Genomic DNA, 21,859 nt, shown 5'->3' with positions numbered 1-21,859 from the left:
ATCTTAGCCCTGTGTTGACGCTTTGCCTTTTTGATGGTTCGTCGCAGGGCATAGCAGGATTTCTTGTAAGCTTCCGGGTTAGAGTCCCGCACCTTGAAAGTGGCAGCTCAACATCTGGTTGGGGTATGTACGTGCAGTCACTGTGGGGACGACGTCCTCGATGTACTTATTGATAAGAGCGTCTGCTAAATGACTTAAATGTAAATGTAAATGTATTGATAAAGCCCGTGACTGATGGCCCAACATCCGTGCCCAACCTCACTAATGCTCTTGTGGCTGAATGGAAGCAAATCCTTCCCAGAATAGTGGAGGCTATTATAGCAGGGGGGCCAACTTCATATGCCCATGAATTTAGAAGGAGATATCAACAAGCAGGTGTCCACATACTTTGGTCATGTAGTGTGTTTCCTGTTACCAAGTCATTTACGGTTTCTATGCCTTTAGTTTTCCTTGTGGATCAACTTATCTGTGAATTCTGAAATGCTATCCAAGGATTGTTCCATAGGGTTGTGTTTTTAGGGAGTGATATTGGTTCTTGTAGAATATGTTTCATTTTCTTCCATATTGTTATAGTTTTATTAACTATTAAGTTGTTCATGTTCTTAGCTTTATCCTTTGAACATAGACATGTAAAAATATTCTGGGGATGAGCATGTGCATCTTCAATATGTACCCATTGTTCGTCTAACTATGTTGCAAGTAAAAGCCTTGGGTAGCGTGTTGCAGTTTAGGCTCCTCAGGGGAGGAAAGGGAGGACCATCCTCCTCAGTGAATTTCATAAATGGTAAAACATTTAAAAGTTATAATTTTTAGATAAAACAATACTAAATATAATCATGTGACCAAATAATAGATTAAAACACTATTTTGCAAAGAAGGTCTACAGTAGCCTGTAGGGCAGCACCATGATGTAGCAGGAGGACAGCTAGTTTCCGTCCTCCTCTGGGTTCATTGACTTCAATACAAAACCCTAGGAGGCTCATGGTTCTCACCCCCTTCCATAGACACACAGTAATTATGACAACATCGGGAGGACGTCCTCCAGCCTATCAGAGCTCTTGCAGCATGAACTGACATGTTGTCCACCCTAATCAAAGGGTCAAGAGAGAGAAATACAATAGTTGAACAATTTTGAACAAGTTCATTTCTTCCAAAATGAAGGAGAAGTAAGAGAAGCAGTTTCACTTACTTAGCTAGCAAATTCATCTAGGTAGTTTAGCCTACTGAAACACCCTGCTAAAACAGAGGGATGCTATGTTAGCTAGCTGGATATGACTTTCCAACAAGGGAAGCTTTTGGTATTACTAATTTATTGCCACCGGGGCCACGCCGGTGTAACTGCTTACTGACTATACACTGTAACAATACTACATGATTGTAGCAGGTTTACTAACGCATTCGTTTTATTAGCTATGCTGACTATGATGTTACTTTAGCTAATATGGTGACAACGATGTAGGCTGTGTGTAGCGGTTTGGCATGAAAAGGTTTTTTCACCTGGTCACATGCAGCTGATGTGTTGTACATTGAAGTCCACAAGCGAAGGGAAGAGGTGAGAGGAGGAGAGTTGCGAGAACGGATACAACGTGGCTGCTATGAAAGGGAACAGTGTTTATGCGTGATCAGGGGTGTATTCATTCCCCCAATTCTGTTGAAAAACGTTTCTTAAGGAACAAAACGGGGAATTAACATACCTGAATTTGTCCAATAGAAGCTCTCGTTTGCAACTGTTGTACTAATGATTACACCCCTATGTCAGCTAGATGCAGGCAAAGGGTGTAAAAGGCAGTATTAAATGTCACTGTCTGTCCATGTGTCACTGTCTGTCACCTCATATTTTCCTCTCGACCTGTGTGCACCTAAGTTGTAAACTTTCATTCATACGCTAGGTTTAGGCAACCTCATGATGGGTATAGGGAACATTTTGTAGCCTAAACCTATTGCTGTTACATTGAACTGGGTGAATAGAATATGAATGACAGCCATCCAATATGCTGTAATAGAAATAAAACTCACCCTCCCTCATCTTTAACGGCACTTAACGCCACTGGCGTGTTGATACAATTCCAAGTCGGGAAGGTTAAAACCACACTCAGACTTAGGAAGATGTAAAGCTTCCCTTTTTATTCTATGAATTTTATTTGCTCATATCTTTGAATTCCTGTCTAATCCTTATCTAATTCTACAACCGTATCAGGTAGAAATGATAACATTTCCATGCACATTAACAGGAAAGTATCATAACAAATCATGGCGTAGTGTAAACTGTGGAGCATTTTGCACAGTTTCTTCCTGTAGAATCTCGATAGGTACGACCTCACTTCTGTTCCTTTGTTTTGTGAATCCCAGGTGGGCGAGGACAGCTCCAACAGGAAGTTCCTGGTGAGCAGGCTGTTTGATGTGGCCGAGGGCTCCACACTGGAGGAGGTGTCCAATAGCTGCATCCGCCTGGAGTGGAACAAGGGAATTGTGGGTCACGTGGCGGCCACGGGCCAGCCCCTCAACATCAAGAATGCTTACGAGGTGAGACATTAGAAAAATATAATTATTTAACCTTTATGTATTTAACTAGGCAAGTCAGTTAAGAACAAATTCTTATTTTACAATGACGGCCTACCCCGGCCAAACCCTCCCCTAACCCGGACTACTCTGGGCCAATTGAGCGCCGCCCTATGGGTCTCCCGATCACGGCCAGTTGTGATACAGCCCGGGATTGAACCAGGGTCTGTAGTGATGCCTCAAGCACTGATATGCCGGAGACGGAGCCTTTCTTTCCTCGTTTTTTGGTAGTCTCATTCTCCTTTTTATTTTCCTTCTTGGGTAAGGCTTTAATTTACTCTACGATTTCAGCTGGTACTTACGAAAACATTACGCGTTTAAAAGCAGTAATTTATGGAGCCTGTTTCAATGAATCGTCAAGAAACCCAAAGGTAGTTCACAGTAGGTAATTGAATGATTATTACAACATATTCCCGTGTACATTCTAAGTACTACCTAAATAAAGGGTAATGCTCTTTTGACCTCCTTTTTTTGCAGCCTCCCTTGTTTCTCTGCTTCGTGTCAGGTAATATGGACACCCGGTGGGATTATGATGATGAATATAATGAGGATGTTGGGTGTGTGTGTTTTGAATCAGGCCACTGTTTGTGTCGGGGAGTATGTGTCTTTGCTGTCGGAGTGCAGGACCTGAGAGTGACTGGCCAAGCATAAACCACAGAGCGGGAGGGAGGGAGGGAGAGAGGGAGGGGGAGAGGGAGGGGAGAGGGAAGGGGGAGGGGGAAGAGGGAGGGAGGGAGATTGAGAGAATTTAAAAATCATAGATAAAAAAACGATCACGTGGGTCAAAAAGTACATCACTGGATTGAAGGACACACATTCAACCCCTCTCACACACACGCTTAAAGTGAAATACTCACAAAAATCTGTGCGAGTTGACCTTTTACGTAAGGGCCCAGACATACCTCACTCATGACACGTCGTCCCTTGACAGTTTGAGTATATCGATCCTGTTGGGTATTGTTTTACAAGACGTATCACTTTCTTGCCACAATCAATAATCAAACCGTCTTGACCTTTCAACCTGTCATTACCAAGGCAGTCTAAGATGGTCAGTCATGAGTATATACAGTATAGTAAAGGTAGTAACGCTGTAATGATCTGTAATGATTAAAGGTCGTAGTATCAGTCTTGGCCCAGTTACAATGTCATGGCCCCTGGAGATCATGCCGGATTTTAACCTTTGACCCACATAGTGATGTCACTGCACAGGGCCTAAAACAGGGCTCAGCTTTCCTTGTTTTCTCTCAGCTATGGAAATTGTGTGTATAGTGTGTGTGCATGTGTGTGTCCTTCAGCTGCAAGTGGCCACTGTTCAGCTGCAAGTGGCCACTGTTCTACTCCATTTTTACCTTGCTGTCACATATACATTAAGAGCAGGATTGTAGACATACAGTATGCGTTTGATTATGTACATGGCGCGTGTATCTACTCACACCGCAGCAGGACCAGAGGTCTTCCTGACCTGATCCCCCTCTCTAGGACAGTGGTTTCCAACCTTTTTTAACCCCTTTAAGTACCTCCTGTAAATAGGCCAAGTACCCCCAGGGGTCCTAGTGCCCCTGGTTGGGAACCACTGCTCTAGGAGATGTAAACTTATCGGTGTTCTCCCAGTAGGGTCCCAGCTCTGTCAATTGGTGGAGAGGGAGATGAAAGCCAGAGTCTGTAAGGAGGACAGGATGTGTAATGTGAAGAGCTCACACACACACACACACACACACACACACACACACACACACACACACACACACACACACACACACACACACACACACACACACACACACACACACACACACACACACACACACACACACACACACACTCAGTCAGACCCCCTGTGGAGGAAGTATGTCTTTGAAAGAGAACGCAGATGTTTGAGAGAGACGAAGAGTGTTCTTTCTTCATTGTATACATGTCCATGTCTACTCACATGCAATTTCATGTGACATCACTCTACCTTACCCCTGATTAGCTAGCTGCTATGCAATCATCTGGTTGCCGGCCAACAGTGTTCATACTGACGACGATGACTTTATTGGTGATATTTATAGCACTTAATTTTGATGAAGTGGCCGGGTGTTTTCCTTAACAAGCCTACCGGGACCTAGACTGGAGGGAGGGAGAGAGAAGAAGAGATAAATTAGAAGAGACAGAGCGAGGAAGAGACAAAGACAGCGACAGAGAGAGAGAGAGAGAGAGAGAGAGAGAGAGAGAGAGAGAGAGAGAGAGAGAGAGAGAGAGAGACCGTGGCTTCTTGTCGAAGCACCTGTGTCCAATTAGTTTGTTAATCCGGCACCTGTGTCCAATTAGTTTGTTAATCCGGCACCTGTGTCCAATTAGTTTGTTAATCCGGCACCTGTGTCCAATTAGTTTGTTAATCCGGCACCTGTGTCCAATTAGTTTGTTAATCCGGCACCTGTGTCCAATTAGTTTGTTAATCCGGCACCTGTGTCCAATTAGTTTGTTAATCCAGTATGGACACAGGAGAGGAGGTGTGTGTGTGTGTGTGTGTGTGTGTGTGTGTGTGTGTGTGTGTGTGTGTGTGTGTGTGTGTGTGTGTGTGTGTGTGTGTGTGTGTGTGTGTGTGTGTGTGTGTGTGTGTGTGTGTGTGTGTGTGTGTGTGTGTGTGTGTGTGTGCATTCATGTTTGTGTGTGTGTGTGTCTGTTAGTAAAACAAGCCACCAGCTGGGTCCATAGAATCTGATACGGGACCTGCGTTATGTTTTTACAAAACAGCCCAAGCTTTCAGGAAGTGCATCTGCGTCACTCTGCATGGAGGTAGCTCCTACCTAGGGAATTCCTAGCTCTCTGATTGGCTCGTTAAGCCCCAGTTTGGGCAGTTGGGACGGCATTCAAATTGGTGGTGAAACCTGGGATCAAAAGTCCCCTCTGGATGGCGCAGCACTCTGTGGGGAGAGTGGTTGGCAAAGCACAGGCCATACCCATATGTGGAATTTACAGGGAAGTCTTATCAATACCCCTACAGTGTTGTCTCTAGAACAGTGGTCACTTTTACACTGAAAAAATATATATAATCTCAACATGTAAAATGTTGGTCCAATGTTTCATAAGCTGAAATAAAATATATGCATAAAAAGCTTATTTCTCTAAAATGTTGTGCCCAAATTTGTTTGCATCCCTGTTAGTGAGCATTTCTTATTTTCCAAGATAATCCATCCACCTGACTGGTGTGTCATATCAAGAATCTCATTAAACATTACACAGGTGCACCTTGTGCTGGGGACAAATAAAGGCCACTCTAAAATGTGCAGTTTTGTCACACAACATAATTGTTATGCAGGTGAATGAGGACCCAAAAGCGACTTGGCGAAAACAGAGTCTTTAATCCAGTTAAAGGAAATAGCAATACTCCTAGACAAATCGGAGCGGTAAATAAAGCATAAAAAACAATTCCACTCGTAATCACGAGAACTGACTGGAGACTCGATAATAAACTGCAGGTTGCCTCGGGAAGGCACTTGACCGTAGCAGACTCAGACACCTGCTCACCACGCAGCATCTGAGGGAAACACGACACGACAGGGCGATACAAAGACACAGCACGGTGAACAATAAACAAGGATCCGACAGGGCAGAAACGGAAAACAAGGGGAGAAATAGGGACTCTAATCAGGGGAAAAGATAGGGAACAGGTGTGGGAAGACTAAATGATTGATTAGGGGAATAGGAACAGTTGGGAGCAGGAACGGAACGATAGAGAGAAGAGAGAGAGGAAGGGAGAGAGAAAAAGGGGAACGAACCTAAAAAGACCAGCAGAGGGAAAACGAACAGAAGGAAAAGCAAAATGACAAGACAATATAAGACAAAACATGACAGTACCCCCCCACTCACCGAGCGCCTCCTGGCGCACTCGAGGAGGAATCCTGGCGGCAACGGAGGAAATCATCAATCAGTGAACGGTCCAGCACGTCCCGAGACGGAACCCAACTCCTCTCCTCAGGACCGTAACCCTCCCAATCCACTAAGTATTGGTGACCCCGTCCCCGAGAACGCATGTCCATGATCCTACGTACCTTGTAAATAGGTGCGCTCTCGACAAGGACGGGAGGGGGGTAGGGAAGACGAACGGGGGTGCGAAGAAAGGGCTTGACACAGGAGACATGGAAGACAGGATGGACGCGACGAAGATGTCGCGGAAGAAGCAGTCGCACAGCGACAGGATTGACGAACTGGGAGACACGGAACGGACCAATGAACCGCGGAGTCAACTTACGAGAAGCTGTCGTAAGAGGAAGGTTGCCACACTCTCTGGCCGCAACAATACCTTGGACTCTTAATCCTACGTTTATTGGCGTCTCTCACAGTCTGTGCCCTGTAACGGCAAAGTGCAGACCTCACCCTCCTCCAGGTGCGCTCACAACGTTGGACAAACGCTTGAGCGGATGGAACGCTGGACTCGGCAAGCTGGGATGAGAACAGAGGAGGCTGGTAACCCAGACTACTCTGAAACGGAGATAACCCGGTAGCAGACGAAGGAAGTGAGTTGTGAGCGTATTCTGCCCAGGGGAGCTGTTCTGCCCAAGACGCAGGGTTTCTGAAAGAAAGGCTGCGTAGTATGCGACCAATCGTCTGATTGGCCCTCTCTGCTTGACCGTTAGACTGGGGATGAAACCCGGAAGAGAGACTGACGGACGCACCAATCAAACGACAGAACTCCCTCCAAAACTGTGACGTGAATTGCGGACCTCTGTCTGAAACGGCGTCTAATGGGAGGCCATGAATTCTAAACACATTCTCGATGATGATTTGTGCCGTCTCCTTAGCGGAAGGAAGTTTAGCGAGAGGAATGAAATGTGCCGCCTTAGAGAACCTATCGACAACCGTAAGAATCACAGTCTTCCCCGCAGACAAAGGCAGACCGGTAATGAAGTCTAGGGCGATGTGAGACCATGGTCGAGAAGGAATGGGGAGCGGTCTGAGACGACCGGCAGGAGGAGAGTTACCTGACTTAGTCTGCGCGCAGTCCGAACAAGCAGCCACGAAACGGCGCGTGTCACGCTCCTGAGTCGGCCACCAAAAGCGCTGGCGAATAGAAGCAAGAGTGCCTCGAACACCGGGATGACCAGCTAACTTGGCAGAGTGAGCCCACTGAAGAACAGCCAGACGAGTGGAAACAGGAACGAAAAGAAGGTTACTAGGACAAGCGCGCGGCGACGCAGTGTGCGTGAGTGCTTGCTTAACCTGTCTTTCAATTCCCCAGACTGTCAACCCGACAACACGCCCATAAGGAAGAATCCCCTCGGGATCAGTAGAAGCCACAGAAGAACTAAAAGACGGGATAAGGCATCAGGCTTGGTGTTCTTGCTACCCGGACGGTAAGAAATCACAAACTCGAAACGAGCGAAAAATAACGCCCAACGAGCTTGACGAGCATTAAGTCGTTTGGCAGAACGGATGTACTCAAGGTTCTTATGGTCTGTCCAAACGACAAAAGGAACGGTCGCCCCCTCCAACCACTGTCGCCATTCGCCTAGGGCTAAGCGGATGGCGAGCAGTTCGCGGTTACCCACATCATAGTTGCGTTCAGATGGCGACAGGCGATGAGAAAAATAAGCGCAAGGATGAACCTTATCGTCAGACTGGAAGCGCTGGGATAGAATGGCTCCCACGCCTACCTCTGAAGCGTCAACCTCGACAATGAATTGTCTAGTGACGTCAGGAGTAACGAGGATAGGAGCGGACGTAAAACGTTCTTTAGAAGATCAAAAGCTCCCTGGGCGGAACCGGACCACTTAAAACACGTCTTGACAGAAGTAAGAGCTGTGAGAGGGGCAGCAACTTGACCGAAATTACGAATGAAACGCCGATAGAAATTAGCGAAACCTAGAAAGCGCTGCAACTCGACACGTGACCTTGGAACGGGCCACTCACTGACAGCTTGGACCTTAGCGGAATCCATCTGAATGCCTTCAGCGGAAATAACGGAACCGAGAAAAGTAACGGAGGAGACATGAAAAGAGCACTTCTCAGCCTTCACGTAGAGACAATTCTCTAAAAGGCGCTGGAGAACACGTCGAACGTGCTAAACATGAATCTCGAGTGACGGTGAAAAAATCAGGATATCGTCAAGGTAGACAAAAACAAAGATGTTCAGCATGTCTCTCAGAACATCATTAACTATTGCCTGAAAAACAGCTGGCGCATTGGCGAGACCAAACGGCAGAACCCGGTACTCAAAATGCCCTAACGGATTGTTAAACGCCGTTTTCCACTCGTCCCCCTCTCTGATGTGCACGAGATGGTAAGCGTTACGAAGGTCCAACTTAGTAAAGCACCTGGCTCCCTGCAGAATCTCGAAGGCTGATGACATAAGGGGAAGCGGATAACGATTCTTAACCGTTATGTCATTCAGCCCTCGATAATCCACGCAGGGGCGCAGAGTACCGTCCTTTTTCTTAACAAAAAAAAAACCCCGCCCCGGCCGGAGAGGAAGAAGGCACTATGGTACCGGCGTCAAGAGACACAGACAAATAATCCTCGAGAGCCTTACGTTCGGGAGCCGACAGAGAGTATAGTCTACCCCGAGGAGGAGTGGTCCCCGGAAGGAGATCAATACTACAATCATACGACCGGTGAGGAGGAAGGGAGTTGGCTCGGGACCGACTGAAGACCGTGCGCAGATCATGATATTCCTCCGGCACTCCTGTCAAATCGCCAGGTTCCTCCTGAGAAGTGGGGACAGAAGAAATGGGAGGGATGGCAGACATTAAACACTTCACATGACAAGAAACGTTCCAGGATAGGATAGAATTACTAGACCAATTAATAGAAGGATTATGACATACTAGCCAGGGATGACCCAAAACAACAGGTGTAAAAGGTGAACGAAAAATCAAAAAGAAATAGTCTCACTGTGGTTACCAGATACTGTGAGGGTTAAAGGTAGTGTCTCAAATCTGATACTGGGAAGATGACTACCATCTAAGGCGAACATGGACGTAGGCTTGTCTAACTGTCTGAAAGGAATGTCATGTTTCCGAGCCCATGCTTCGTCCATGAAACAACCCTCAGCCCCAGAGTCTATCAAGGCACTGCATGTAGCACCCGAACCGGTCCAGCGTAGATGGACCGACATAGTAGTACAGGATCTAGATGGAGAGACCTGAGTAGTAGCGCTCACCAGTAGCCCTCCGCTTACTGATGAGCTCTGGCTTTACTGGACATGAATTGACAAAATGTCCATCAAATCCGCAATAGAGACACAGGCGGTTGGTGATCCTCCGTTCCCTCTCCTTAGTCGAGATGCGAATACCTCCCAGCTGCATGGGCTCAGTCTCTGAGCCAGAGGAGGGAGATGGTTGCGATGCGGAGCAGGGAAACACCGTTGACGCGAGCTCTCTTCCACGAGCTTGGTGATGAAGATCTACCCGTCGTTCTATGCGGATGGCGAGAGCAATCAAAGAGTCCACACTGGAAGGAACCTCCCGGGAGAGAATCTCATCTTTAACCACTGCGTGGAGTCCCTCCAGAAAACGAGCGAGCAGCGCCGGCTCGTTCCAGTCACTAGAGGCAGCAAGAGTGCGAAACTCTATAGAGTAATCCGTTATGGATCGATCACCTTGGCATAGGGAAGCCAGGGCCCTAGAAGCCTCCCTACCAAAAACTGAACGGTCAAAAACCCGAATCATCTCCTCTTTAAAGTTCTGGTAATTGTTTGAACAATCAGCCCTTGCCTCCCAGATAACTGTGCCCCACTCTCGAGCCCGGCCAGTAAGGAGTGAAATGACGTAAGAAACCCGAGCTCTCTCTCTAGAGTATGTGTTGGGTTGGAGAGAGAACACAATATCACACTGGGTGAGAAAGGAGCGGCACTCCTTGGGCTGCCCGGAGTAGCAAGGTGGGTTATTAACCCTAGGTTCCGGAGGCTCGGCAGACCAGGAAGTAACAGGTGGCACGAGACGAAGACTCTGGAACTGTCCAGAGAGGTCGGAAACCTGAGCGGCCAGGTTCTCCATGGCATGACGAGCAGCAGACAATTCCTGCTCGTGTCTGCCGAGCATGGCTCCTTGGATCTCGACGGCAGTGTTACGAGCGTCTGTAGTCGCTGGGTCCATTCTTTGGTCGGATCCTTCTGTTATGCAGGTGAATGAGGACCCAAAAGCGACTTGGCGAAAACAGAGTCTTTAATCCAGTTAAAGGAAATAGCAATACTCCTAGACAAATCGGAGCGGTAAATAAAGCATAAAAAACAATTCCACTCGTAATCACGAGAACTGACTGGAGACTCGATAATAAACTGCAGGTTGCCTCGGGAAGGCACTTGACCGTAGCAGACTCAGACACCTGCTCACCACGCAGCATCTGAGGGAAACACGACACGACAGGGCGATACAAAGACACAGCACGGTGAACAATAAACAAGGATCCGACAGGGCAGAAACGGAAAACAAGGGGAGAAATAGGGACTCTAATCATGGGAAAAGATAGGGAACAGGTGTGGGAAGACTAAATGATTGATTAGGGGAATAGGAACAGCTGGGAGCAGGAACGGAACGATAGAGAGAAGAGAGAGAGGAAGGGAGAGAGAAAAAGGGGAACGAACCTAAAAAGACCAGCAGAGGGAAAACGAACAGAAGGAAAAGCAAAATGACAAGACAATATAAGACAAAACATGACAATAATGCCACAGATGTTTTGAGGGAGTGGACAATTGGCATGCTGACTGCAGGAATGTCCACCAGAGCTATTAACAGAGAATTGAATGTTCATTTCTCACCCACAGACCATGTGTATGGCATCATGTGGGCGAGCAGTTTGCTGATGTCAACATTGGGAACAGAGTGACTCATAGTGGTGGTGGGGTTATGGTATGGGCAGGCATAAGCTACGGACAATGAACACAATTGTATTTTATCTATGGCAATTTGAATGCACAGAGATCCTGAGGCCCATTGTCGTGCGATTCACCAACCACTATCACCTCATGTTTCAGCATGATAATGCTGTACACAATTCCTGGAAGCTGAAAATATCTCAATACTCACTAGACATGACAACCTTTGAACATGTTTGGAATGCTCTGGATTGACGTGTAGGGCAGCGTGTTCCGGTTCCCGCCAATATCCAGCAACATCGCACAGCCATTGAAGTGGAGTGGGGACTACATTCCACAGGCCATAATCAACAGCCTGATCATCACTATGAAAAGGAGATGTGTGGCGCTGCATGAGGCAAATGGTGGTCACAGACACGGACTGGTTTTCTGATCCACTCCACTGCCTTTTATTTTAGATATCTGTGACCAGTCATGTGAAATCCATAGATTAGGGCCTAACGAATGTATTTCAATTGGCTGATTTCCTTATATGAACTGTAACTGAGTAAAATATTTGAAATTGTTGCGTAATGCATTTATATTTTTGTTCGGTATATTTCAACGATTTCTGTGACTAACGTAAGTTATACACTACTGACCGATTTAGGTAATATTGACTCCGAGATAGAACTATTAAAAAAATCATAGCCACAATCATAGCAAAAACAAAACTTCTCTCTTGTTAAAATATCATCAGTTTTATAAATTACTTTAGAATTCAAATAACCAAGGCAGATTATTATTTTAAGGAAAAATCTGCCTCCAAAGATTTGGTCTGGCTCTAGCCATTATATTCTCAATCTCTCTAATCTCATAGAGATTTTGGCCTGCAATCAAAAGGTGTCTCAGAGTACGAGTGCTGATCTAAATTACTGTATATTATCGTATTCCTTTTTATTTAAATGGCAAAAAAAAAGATCCTATATCGGCACTCCTAATTTGAGACTCTTGAAGACCTAGGTCGGAAATTCTAGTTGATTAGGAGTTCCTCTGTTTAGAGGCGTGTCCAGTGTTAGAGGAAAAGAAATGACTCATTTGGGAAAGAGAGAGCAGTTGATTTGGTCCTTGTTTATGTGGTTTGGAGGTTAGAATGGAATGTATATGGGAATTGGAAAGTGGGTGTTTTATGAAATCAGTATAATGTTCATCGTTTCGTCATAAAATGTGTCAGTGTGTGTATTAGGCATCTGAGGCGTGCTCGTACACGTGCACACACCATCTAGAAAGAAAGGTCACGGTGTGGGTGGTCGCAGAGCCACAAGGAGAGGGTACTTCAGGACATCCATCCACTCTGGATGCATCCCAAATGACTCCCTATTCCTTATATGAAATCCTACTTTTGACCGTAGCCCTATGGGCCCTGTGTAAAATGAGTGCACTATATAGGGAGTAGGGTGTCATGTGGGACTCAGCCTCTGTCTCACAAAATAGGGATCCAGAACAGTAGTCTGGTCATTCTCACAGTAAAGGGAAAATGTGGTGGTTATTCCTTTAAGTCTAGTCAATTGTCTAGAATGTCCATGTGTTTCTGGGCCCATATTCACAAAGGAGGAAATTCAAACCTGAGTTACGCGTGCGTAAATGGAACATTATTCCATTTTTATGCACTTTTCTCTCTATGCATATTCTGACCTTGGGGGAAATGCCAGTGCCAGCAAGGTACACGTTTAGAGTGGCGATCAAAGAAATGGAGGTGTGTCTAGAGATACGCCATATTCTGACCTAATAATTCCACCACCTTTACACACGAGGAAACCATGAATAAGGTTGAGCAAACCTGCCGGTTCCAAGTGAAAAAAAAGCATCTCATGAATTGTTTTTCGAATAGTCATAAGAGCATTCTCTGTGAAATTTGATTTATAAATTGATATGATAAGAGCTACATTTAATTTATGTTACAGCCTGAATTTAAAATGGTTAAAATTGAGATTTGTTGTCACTGGCCTACACAGTGACACTGGCCTACACACAATAGCTCATAATGTCAAAGTGAAATTATGTTTTTCTAAATTTTAACAAATTAATTTAAAAATAAGTTTTCAACCCCTTTGTTATGGCAAGCCTAAATTAGTTCGGTAGTAAAAATGTGCTTAACAAGTCACGTAATAAGTTGCATAGACTCTGTGTGAAATAATAGTGTTTAACATGATTTTTTGAATGACTACCTCATCTCTGTAGCCCACACATATACAACTATTTGTAAACACAGATTTAACCACAAAGACCAGGAAGGTTTTACAATACCTAGCAAAGAAGGGCACCTATTGGTAGTTGGGTAAAAAAAAAAGCACACATTGAATAACCCTTTGAGCATGGTGGTTATTCATTACACTTTGGATGGTGCACCCAGTCCCTACAAAAATACAGGCATCCTAACTAACTCAGTTGCCAGAGCAGAAGGGAACCACTCAGAGATTTCACCACGAGGCAAATGGTGACTTTAAAACAGTTACAGAGTTTAATGACATATATTCCAAACTATGCATTCTGTTTGCAACAAGGCCCCAAAGTAATATTGCACAAAATGTGGCAAGTGATACATTTTTTGTCCTGAATACAAAGTGTTATGTTTGTGGCAAATCCAATACCACACATTACTGAGGACCACGCTCCATATTTTCAAGCATAGTGGTGGCTGCATCATGTTATGGGTATGATTGTAATCCTTAATGACTGGAGAGTTTTCAGGATAGAAAATAAATGGAATGGAGCTCAGCACAGGCAAAATCCTAGAGGAAAACCTGGGAAATGAATTCACCTTTCCGCAGGACAATAACCTAAATCAACTCTACACTGGAGTTGCTTACCAAGAAGATAGTGAATGTTCCTGAGTGTCCAAGTTACAGTTTATATAAAGTTTATATAAATCTACTTGAAAATCTATGGCAATATCTGAAAATGGTTGCTAGCAATGATCAACAACCCATTTGAGCTTGAAGAATTTTGAGAAGAATAATGGGCAAATGTTGTACAATTCAGGTGTAGAAAGCTCTTAGATACTTACCTAGAAAGACTCATGGGCTGTAAAATCGCTTACAAAGGTGCTTCTACAAAGTATTGACTTAGAGTTGTGAATACTTATGTAAATTAGATATTTCTATATATCATTTTCAATAAATTAGCAAACATAAAAAATAAAAATAAATGTTTTAACTTTGCCCTTATGGGGTATTGTGTGTAGATGGTCTTTTTAAAAATCTGTTTTGAATTCAGGCTGTAAAACAACGAAATGTGGAATAAGTCAAGGGGTATGAATAGGTGCTGAAGGGACTGTAGGTATAATGTCGGCTAAATGACAATTGTTTCAGATCTATTTTACCTTATGATCGAGGAGATGAATGTGAAACCAGTCATATGGCAGAAAACGGAAACGTATATCAACATGACTGTTAGGGCTGTTTATGCCCCTTTCCCACAGTGAAGTAGTGTGCCGTTATGCCGAATTTTAATCGTATGACCTTATAACTTGAAGGGATAAAATGTGGAGACACAAGCCAAATTGGATGACAAAGGCAAAGAGCCACTCCAAATGTAACCTTTGTGTTCTCTAGGATGTTTTAATCGTGTGCTCCAACTTTTCCTGTTTCTTTCAATTTGTAGGCTATAGCCTATGTTAATAAATATTGTTAGCCACTATCGATAGCAACCGTAAGTCATAACATGGTATATTTAACTGCCAATTCAGTATTCATTCCCTTCCCTACATTGGTATTATTCCATTCCATTGTTTGATTTAGCCAACCTTTATTTATGTCCTCCGTAAACGCTGTTACATTATTTTGGTTGTGGCTGAGGGTCAAGTAATTGTGGATGGTGTTTAATGAAGAGCAAATACAAATTGTAGTAAAAAAAAAAGAAGAAGAAATTGGGACATGCAGGGTTATTAAATCATGATTGAGCTCATGATGGAGCTCATTATGGAGCTCATTATGGAGCTCAACCCGTTACTTAGAACTTGCTATCACACAGTTCCGTGATCAGGGCCCTGAGCAAGGCAGTTAACCCACTGTTCCCTGGGCGCCGAAGACGTGGATGTCGATTATGGCAGCCCCCCCCCCGCACCTTTCTGATTCAGAGGGGTTGGGTTAAAAGTGGAAGACACATTTCAGTCGAAGGCATTCAGTTGTACAACTGACTAGGTATCCCCCCTTTCCAATTACGGTATACATATTATATCATACTACGCTATACTATTCTCCATATTCTAACTTATATTGTAGGCTAAACTACTTCCAACGCTTACATTGATGAACTTTAATGTGGCAACTTTCAGAATGAATCAAAACACCTTTTTTTAAATTCATGCGTAGAGGCTCTGTTTTTCCATGAAGTAGGATTCATGATTATTCCCCTAATCACAAATCATGTCTACAATCAGAGGTTTAAAATCTACCCATGGGTTCTGAGACGGAGACAGATAGGCAAACGCTTTCATGGCTATCTTTCTATATTCCGAACGCATTCTCTATAGTCTACATTCAAGTCTTGTGCTGATCAAATTCAAATTAAGGGTACACCACATTTGCTTTAGAGAAATAATGAGTTGAACAAAAATGAGTTGAACAAAAAACTCCTAGATGAAATTGGTAGGCCACCCAGGGGATGTGTTTTCAGGGGTTGAAGTAAATGTATTCGGTGTGCACAAGGAAACCACGCCCACAAACCTGGTTTTGCTCCTCCATACGGTAAATCTGAATACCAACTACCGAGAAGTACGTAGGAAAGGAGTGCGTAGTCTGGATCGGCCCCGAAGTGTCTCAGGGCTGACCTAGGATCGGTTTGACCATTTAAATCATAATGAATAAGAGCGGGGGACCTGATCCTAGGTCAGCGCTCCTACTTACGAGATGCTTTGTGATTACATGTCTGGTCACGTTGAATGAGATTGTAATTCATACTGTTTGTATCTCATCACAGGACCCCAGGTTCAATGCAGAGGTGGATCAGATTACAGGCTACAAGACCCAGAGCATCCTGTGTCTGCCCATCAAGAACCATAGAGAAGAGGTGAGACACAATTGACTGTGAAAGGAGCCGCCCCTTTACGCTTTAATTCCGGGTCATGCCCTGTGCGGTTTTGAATGGGCTTCAAGGGAGACTATGTGAATACTTCAGAAAGTACTCACACCCCCTTGACTTGTTGTGTTACAGTCTGAATTTAAAACAGTTTATATTGAGATTTGTTGTCACCGGCCGACACACAATAGAGCTCATAATGCCAAGGTGAAATGGTTTTAACAAATGAATTAAAAATGACAACTTGAAATGTCTTGCGTCGATACGTTTTCAACCCCTTTTGTTGTGTCAAGGCTAAATTAGTTCAGGAGTGAAAATGTGCTTAACAAGTCACATAATCGGTTGCGATGGACTCACGCTGTGTGCAGTAATAGTGTTTCACATTATTTTTGAATGACTTTCTCATCTCTGTACCTCACATATTATCTGTAAGGTCCCTCAGTTGAGCAGTGAATTTCAAACACATTCAACCACAAAGACCAGGGAGGCTTTCCAATGACTAGCAATGAAGGACACCTATTGGTAGCTGATATTGAATATCCCTTTGAGCACGGTGAAGTTATTAAATATACTTTGGATGGTGTATAAATACGCCCAGTCACTGCAAAGATACAGGCGTCCTTCCTAACTCAGTTACTGGAGAGGAAGGAAACCGCTGAGGGATTTCACCATGAGGCCAATGGTGACTTTAAAACAGTTAAAGAGTGTAATGGCTGTGATAGGAGAAAACTGAGGATGGATCAACAACATTTTAGTTTCTCCACAATACTAACCAAATTGAGTAAAAAGAAGGAAGCCCGTACAGAATACAAATATTCTAATACATTAATTGTTTTTGCAACAAGGCCCTTAAAATAATACTGCAAAAAATGTGGCAAAGCAATGACATTTTTGTTCTGAATACCTAGTGTTATGTTTGGAGCAAATACAATACATCGCATTACTGAGTACCACTCTCGATATTTTCAAGCATAGTGGTGGCTGCATCATGTTATGTGTATGCTTGAAATTGTTAAGGACTGGGGAGTTTTTCAGGATAAAAAATGTACTGAATGGAGCTTAGCACAGGAAAAATCCTAGAGGAAAACTGGTTCAGTCTATCCACCATACACTGGGAGGTTAATTCACCATTCAGTAGGACAATAACCTATAACACACAGCCAAATCTACACTGGTGTTGCTTACCAAGAATGTTGGTAAGCAACAGTGAATGTTCCTGAGTGGCTGAATTACAGTTTTGACTTAAGTCTATGTTAAAATATATGGCAAGACCTGAAAAAGTTTGTCTAGCTAGCACTGATCAATGACCAATTTGACTGAGCTTGAAGAATTTTGAAATTATTAATGGGAAAGTGTTGCACAATCCAGGTGTGAAAAGCTCTTAGAGTCTTACACAGAAAGACACACTGCTGTAATCGCTGTCAAAGGTGATTCTAACATTGACTCAGTGTTATTTTATATATATATATTTTTTTACAAATGTTAAAAAATGTTCTTCCAATTTGACATTGCAGAGTATGTTGTGTAAATCATTGACAAATATTGACAATTTAATCCATTTTAATCCCACTTTGTAACACAACAGATTGTGGAAAAAGTCAAGGGTTGTGAATGTTTTCTGAAGGCACTTTACCTCAGAGTTTACAATTGAGCAATTGAGGTCAGATAGAAATAATTTTATTTTTTTGCTCCTGCTCATCTTTCTGTTTTCTACTCTTTCTAGTTGTGGCTCTGCGTTTTGATGGATGCTCTCCTTGCGTGTGTTTGATCTACTTCTCTCCTCTCCATTCCCCCTCTCATCTCTTTGGTCTGCCAGGTGGTAGGAGTGGCTCAGGCCATCAACAAGAAGTGTGGAGAGAACGGTACTTTCACTGAACAGGATGAAAAGGTACTGGGGAGAAAGACACTGGTGTTCAAAGCTCTCTTTCTCTGAATCAAGCTCATAGTCTTGATTTCCCTGACAGGACTTCTCTGCCTACCTGGCCTTCTCCGGGATCGTCCTACACAACGCCCAGCTCTACGAGACGTCCCAGCTGGAAAACCGACGCAATCAGGTATGTTGCTGTGAGTGGATTGTTATGTTCTCAAAGTGTGTGTGTGTGTGAGTGTGTTTGTGTATGTGTGTGTACGTGCGTGCATATGTAACAAGCTCTCACGGTCTCACTGCAGAATAAGACATTCTCCAAACGTCACATTTTGAAGTTGCTCCAAACGTCAAATTTCAAAGTGTTTTTGTTGCTCCTGCTGCTCTGTATCGTTCCATTTTGCCAAACGTCAAATTTAGAAGTTAAATGTTTAGGCACTCAACCCGGAAGGTTAAGGCAAGAGTCCATGACTGGGATTGAATACGCAACTTTCTGATCCTGAGATAATACCCAACCACCACCCCTGTTTACAACACCCTAGCAAAACCCAAGCCTACTTCATGGTAATAGTGCTCACTATTTCCCCTAGTGGAAGCTAGCAAAACCCAAGACTACTTCATGGTAATAGTGCTCACTATTTCCCCTAGTGGAAGCTAGCAAAATCCAAGCCTACTTCATGGTAATAGTGCTCACTATTTCCCCTAGTGGAAGCTAACAAAATCCAAGCCTACTTCATGGTAATAGTGCTCACTATTGCCTCTAGTGGAAGCTAGCAAAACCCAAGCCTACTTCATGGTAATAGTGTTCACTATTGCCCCTATTGGAAGTTAGCAAAACCCAAGCCTACTTCATGGTAATAGTGTTCACTATTGCCCCTATTGGAAGTTAGCAAAACCCAAGCCTACTTCATGGTAATAGTACTCACTATTGCCCCTAGTGGAAGCTAGCAAAACCCAAGTCTACTTCATGGTAATAGTGCTCACTATTTCCCCTAGTAGAAGCTAGCAAAATCCAAGCCTACTTCATGGTAATAGTGCTCACTATTTCCCCTAGTGGAAGCTAACAAAATCCAAGCCTACTTCATGGTAATAGTGCTCACTATTGCCTCTAGTGGAAGCTAGCAAAACCCAAGCCTACTTCATGGTAATAGTGTTCACTATTGCCCCTATTGGAAGTTAGCAAAACCCAAGCCTACTTCATGGTAATAGTGTTCACTATTGCCCCTATTGGAAGTTAGCAAAACCCAAGCCTACTTCATGGTAATAGTACTCACTATTGCCCCTAGTGGAAGCTAGCAAAACCCAAGTCTACTTCATGGTAATAGTGCTCACTATTTCCCCTAGTAGAAGCTAGCAAAATCCAAGCCTACTTCATGGTAATAGTGCTCACTATTTCCCCTAGTGGAAGCTAACAAAATCCAAGCCTACTTCATGGTAATAGTGCTCACTATTGCCTCTAGTGGAAGCTAGCAAAATCCAAGCCTACTTCATGGTAATAGTGCTCACTATTGACCCTAGTGGAAGCTAGCAAAACCCAAGCCTACTTCATGGTAATAGTACTCACTATTGCCCCTAGTGGAAGCTAGCAAAACCCAAGCCTACTTCATGGTAATAGTGCTCTCTATTGCCTCTAGTGGAAGGTTTTGACGGCATTTCTCAACATCCTCAGGAGATGGATAGACATGCAATTTCTGGAACAATCTCCCTGGCATATGCGAAAGGTGTGTGTGGGTGTGTTACCATGCTTTCTTGTGAGTGTGTGTTCGTGTGTTTGTGTATGAGTATGTGGGTGTGTGTTCATGCTGTCATATGTTTGTGTGTGTTAGTGGTTTACTCTGTCTCCCCCAGGTGCTGTTGGACCTGGCCAGTCTGATCTTGGAGGAGCAGCAGTCTCTCGAGGTGTTACTGAGGAAGATAGCAGGCACCATCCTCTCCTTTATGCAGGCCCAGGGCTGCACTGTCTTCATAGCTGATGGAGACTCTATGGTGGGTTCACACACGCACACACACACACACACACACACACACACACACACACACACACACACACACACACACACACACACACACACACACACACACACACACACACACACACACACACACACACACACACACACACACTCACTCACTCACTCACTCACTCACTCACTCACTCACTCACTCACTCACTCACTCACTCACTCACTCACTCACTCACTCACTCACTCACATACATGCTTGCCAGGGCAGTACACAGAACTTTCAGGGGGCAGGTGCTCAAAATGGAAAAAATAGCACCCACTGGTGAAATGATGACTATCATAATTCATATCTCGAAATTCACAACATAACTGATTGCTTCTGTAGCTAGGATTTGACCATTCTTGAGCATAGGCCTATTTATTTCTCTAACAACACTCATCCCAAATTGTAAGCAGGCTACACAGTGCCTCCTAAAGACATGATTGACATCGGAAAAAGGGGGTAGGCTGATCAATGGTGTTAAATCTGCTAGTTAATATTTAGATTGCGATTTATCTCCAATGCTCTTAAATATTAACTTAATAATATAGTATTCCTAATCTTCTAACTCATGATATATGGCTGGCTAGTTGCTTGTGTGGTTGCTTGTTTTAGTAAATGATGGTTAGTTAGAGTCTAGACTACCTGTGATGCTGCTGCTCTGATGTGCTACTCCCGACTGAAGAGGGGATGGAGTCGGAGGGTCGTTGATTCAGCCGCTCCTCTCTATGTCTGCAAGTATCAGCCAACCAGACCCAAAATTGATGATGTAAATCAAGTGTTATCAAGTGTTAATAAAATGTTATGCTGCTGTGGCAGCACTGTGGATATTTCAACTAGGGAGCTTGCTACACACACTCGACCAGTGACCACGTCTCAAGCCATACATGTTTGGATATTGGGCGCATGCAATCTCCGTACAGGGCAGTCTCCGTACAGGGCAGTCTCCGTACAGGGCAGTCTACGTACAGAGCTTCCCCCGTATAGGGCAGTCTACGTACAGGGCTTCCTCTGTACAGGGCAGTCTATGTACAGGGCTTCCTCCGTACAGGGCAGTCTACGTATAGGGCAGTCTACGTACAGGGCAGTCTACGTACAGGGCTTCCTCCGTACAGGGCAGTCTACGTATAGGGCAGTCTACGTACAGGGCAGTCTACATACAGGGCTTCCTCCGAACAGGGCAGTCTACGTACAGGGCTTCCTCCGTGCAGGGCAGTCAACTTACAGGGCAGTCTACGTACAGGGCAGTCTACGTACAGGGCAGTCTACGTACAGGGCTTCCTCCGTACAGGGCAGTCTACGTACAGGGCAGTCTACGTACAGGGCAGTCTACGTACAGGGCAGACTGAGAGAAACGATGTCACAACGACTTAAGGGCACTGGGTTCAGAACAACAACGACCAAAAAAATGGAAGAAAGCACCCAAAAGGCCACTTGGCGAGTGGGAAGGCAAAGGGACAGGTGCTCGGGCACAGGTAGACCCGTATCTGTGCAGGTGCCTGATGCTTGCACGTGCACACACATTCAAAGAGACAAAAGAGAGAATGAATAGAGGTGCCACAGAATGACAGAAAGAGAGA

General features: G+C 44.3%; 1 protein-coding gene across 5 annotated transcripts in view; it reads left to right on the top strand.

Annotated features, from left to right (window-relative positions):
• Window positions 1-21,859, top strand: part of pde5ab (phosphodiesterase 5A, cGMP-specific, b) — a 125,533-nt gene that overhangs the window by 44,166 nt on the left and 59,508 nt on the right. For all 5 annotated transcript variants that reach the window (XM_046318977.1, XM_046318976.1, XM_046318974.1 and 2 more), the window contains exons 3-7: window positions 2,350-2,523; window positions 16,313-16,402; window positions 18,228-18,299; window positions 18,376-18,465; window positions 20,124-20,261. In XM_046318977.1, coding sequence (XP_046174933.1) covers window positions 2,350-2,523; window positions 16,313-16,402; window positions 18,228-18,299; window positions 18,376-18,465; window positions 20,124-20,261 — 564 coding nt within the window. The remainder of the gene's footprint in view (window positions 1-2,349; window positions 2,524-16,312; window positions 16,403-18,227; window positions 18,300-18,375; window positions 18,466-20,123; window positions 20,262-21,859) is intronic.

This window comes from Oncorhynchus gorbuscha, linkage group LG21 (assembly GCF_021184085.1).
Source record: "Oncorhynchus gorbuscha isolate QuinsamMale2020 ecotype Even-year linkage group LG21, OgorEven_v1.0, whole genome shotgun sequence".
Taxonomy (NCBI): Eukaryota; Metazoa; Chordata; class Actinopteri; order Salmoniformes; family Salmonidae; genus Oncorhynchus; species Oncorhynchus gorbuscha.
Note: the sequence above shows the minus strand (reverse complement) of the source record. Positions and strands in the feature narration are given on the sequence as shown.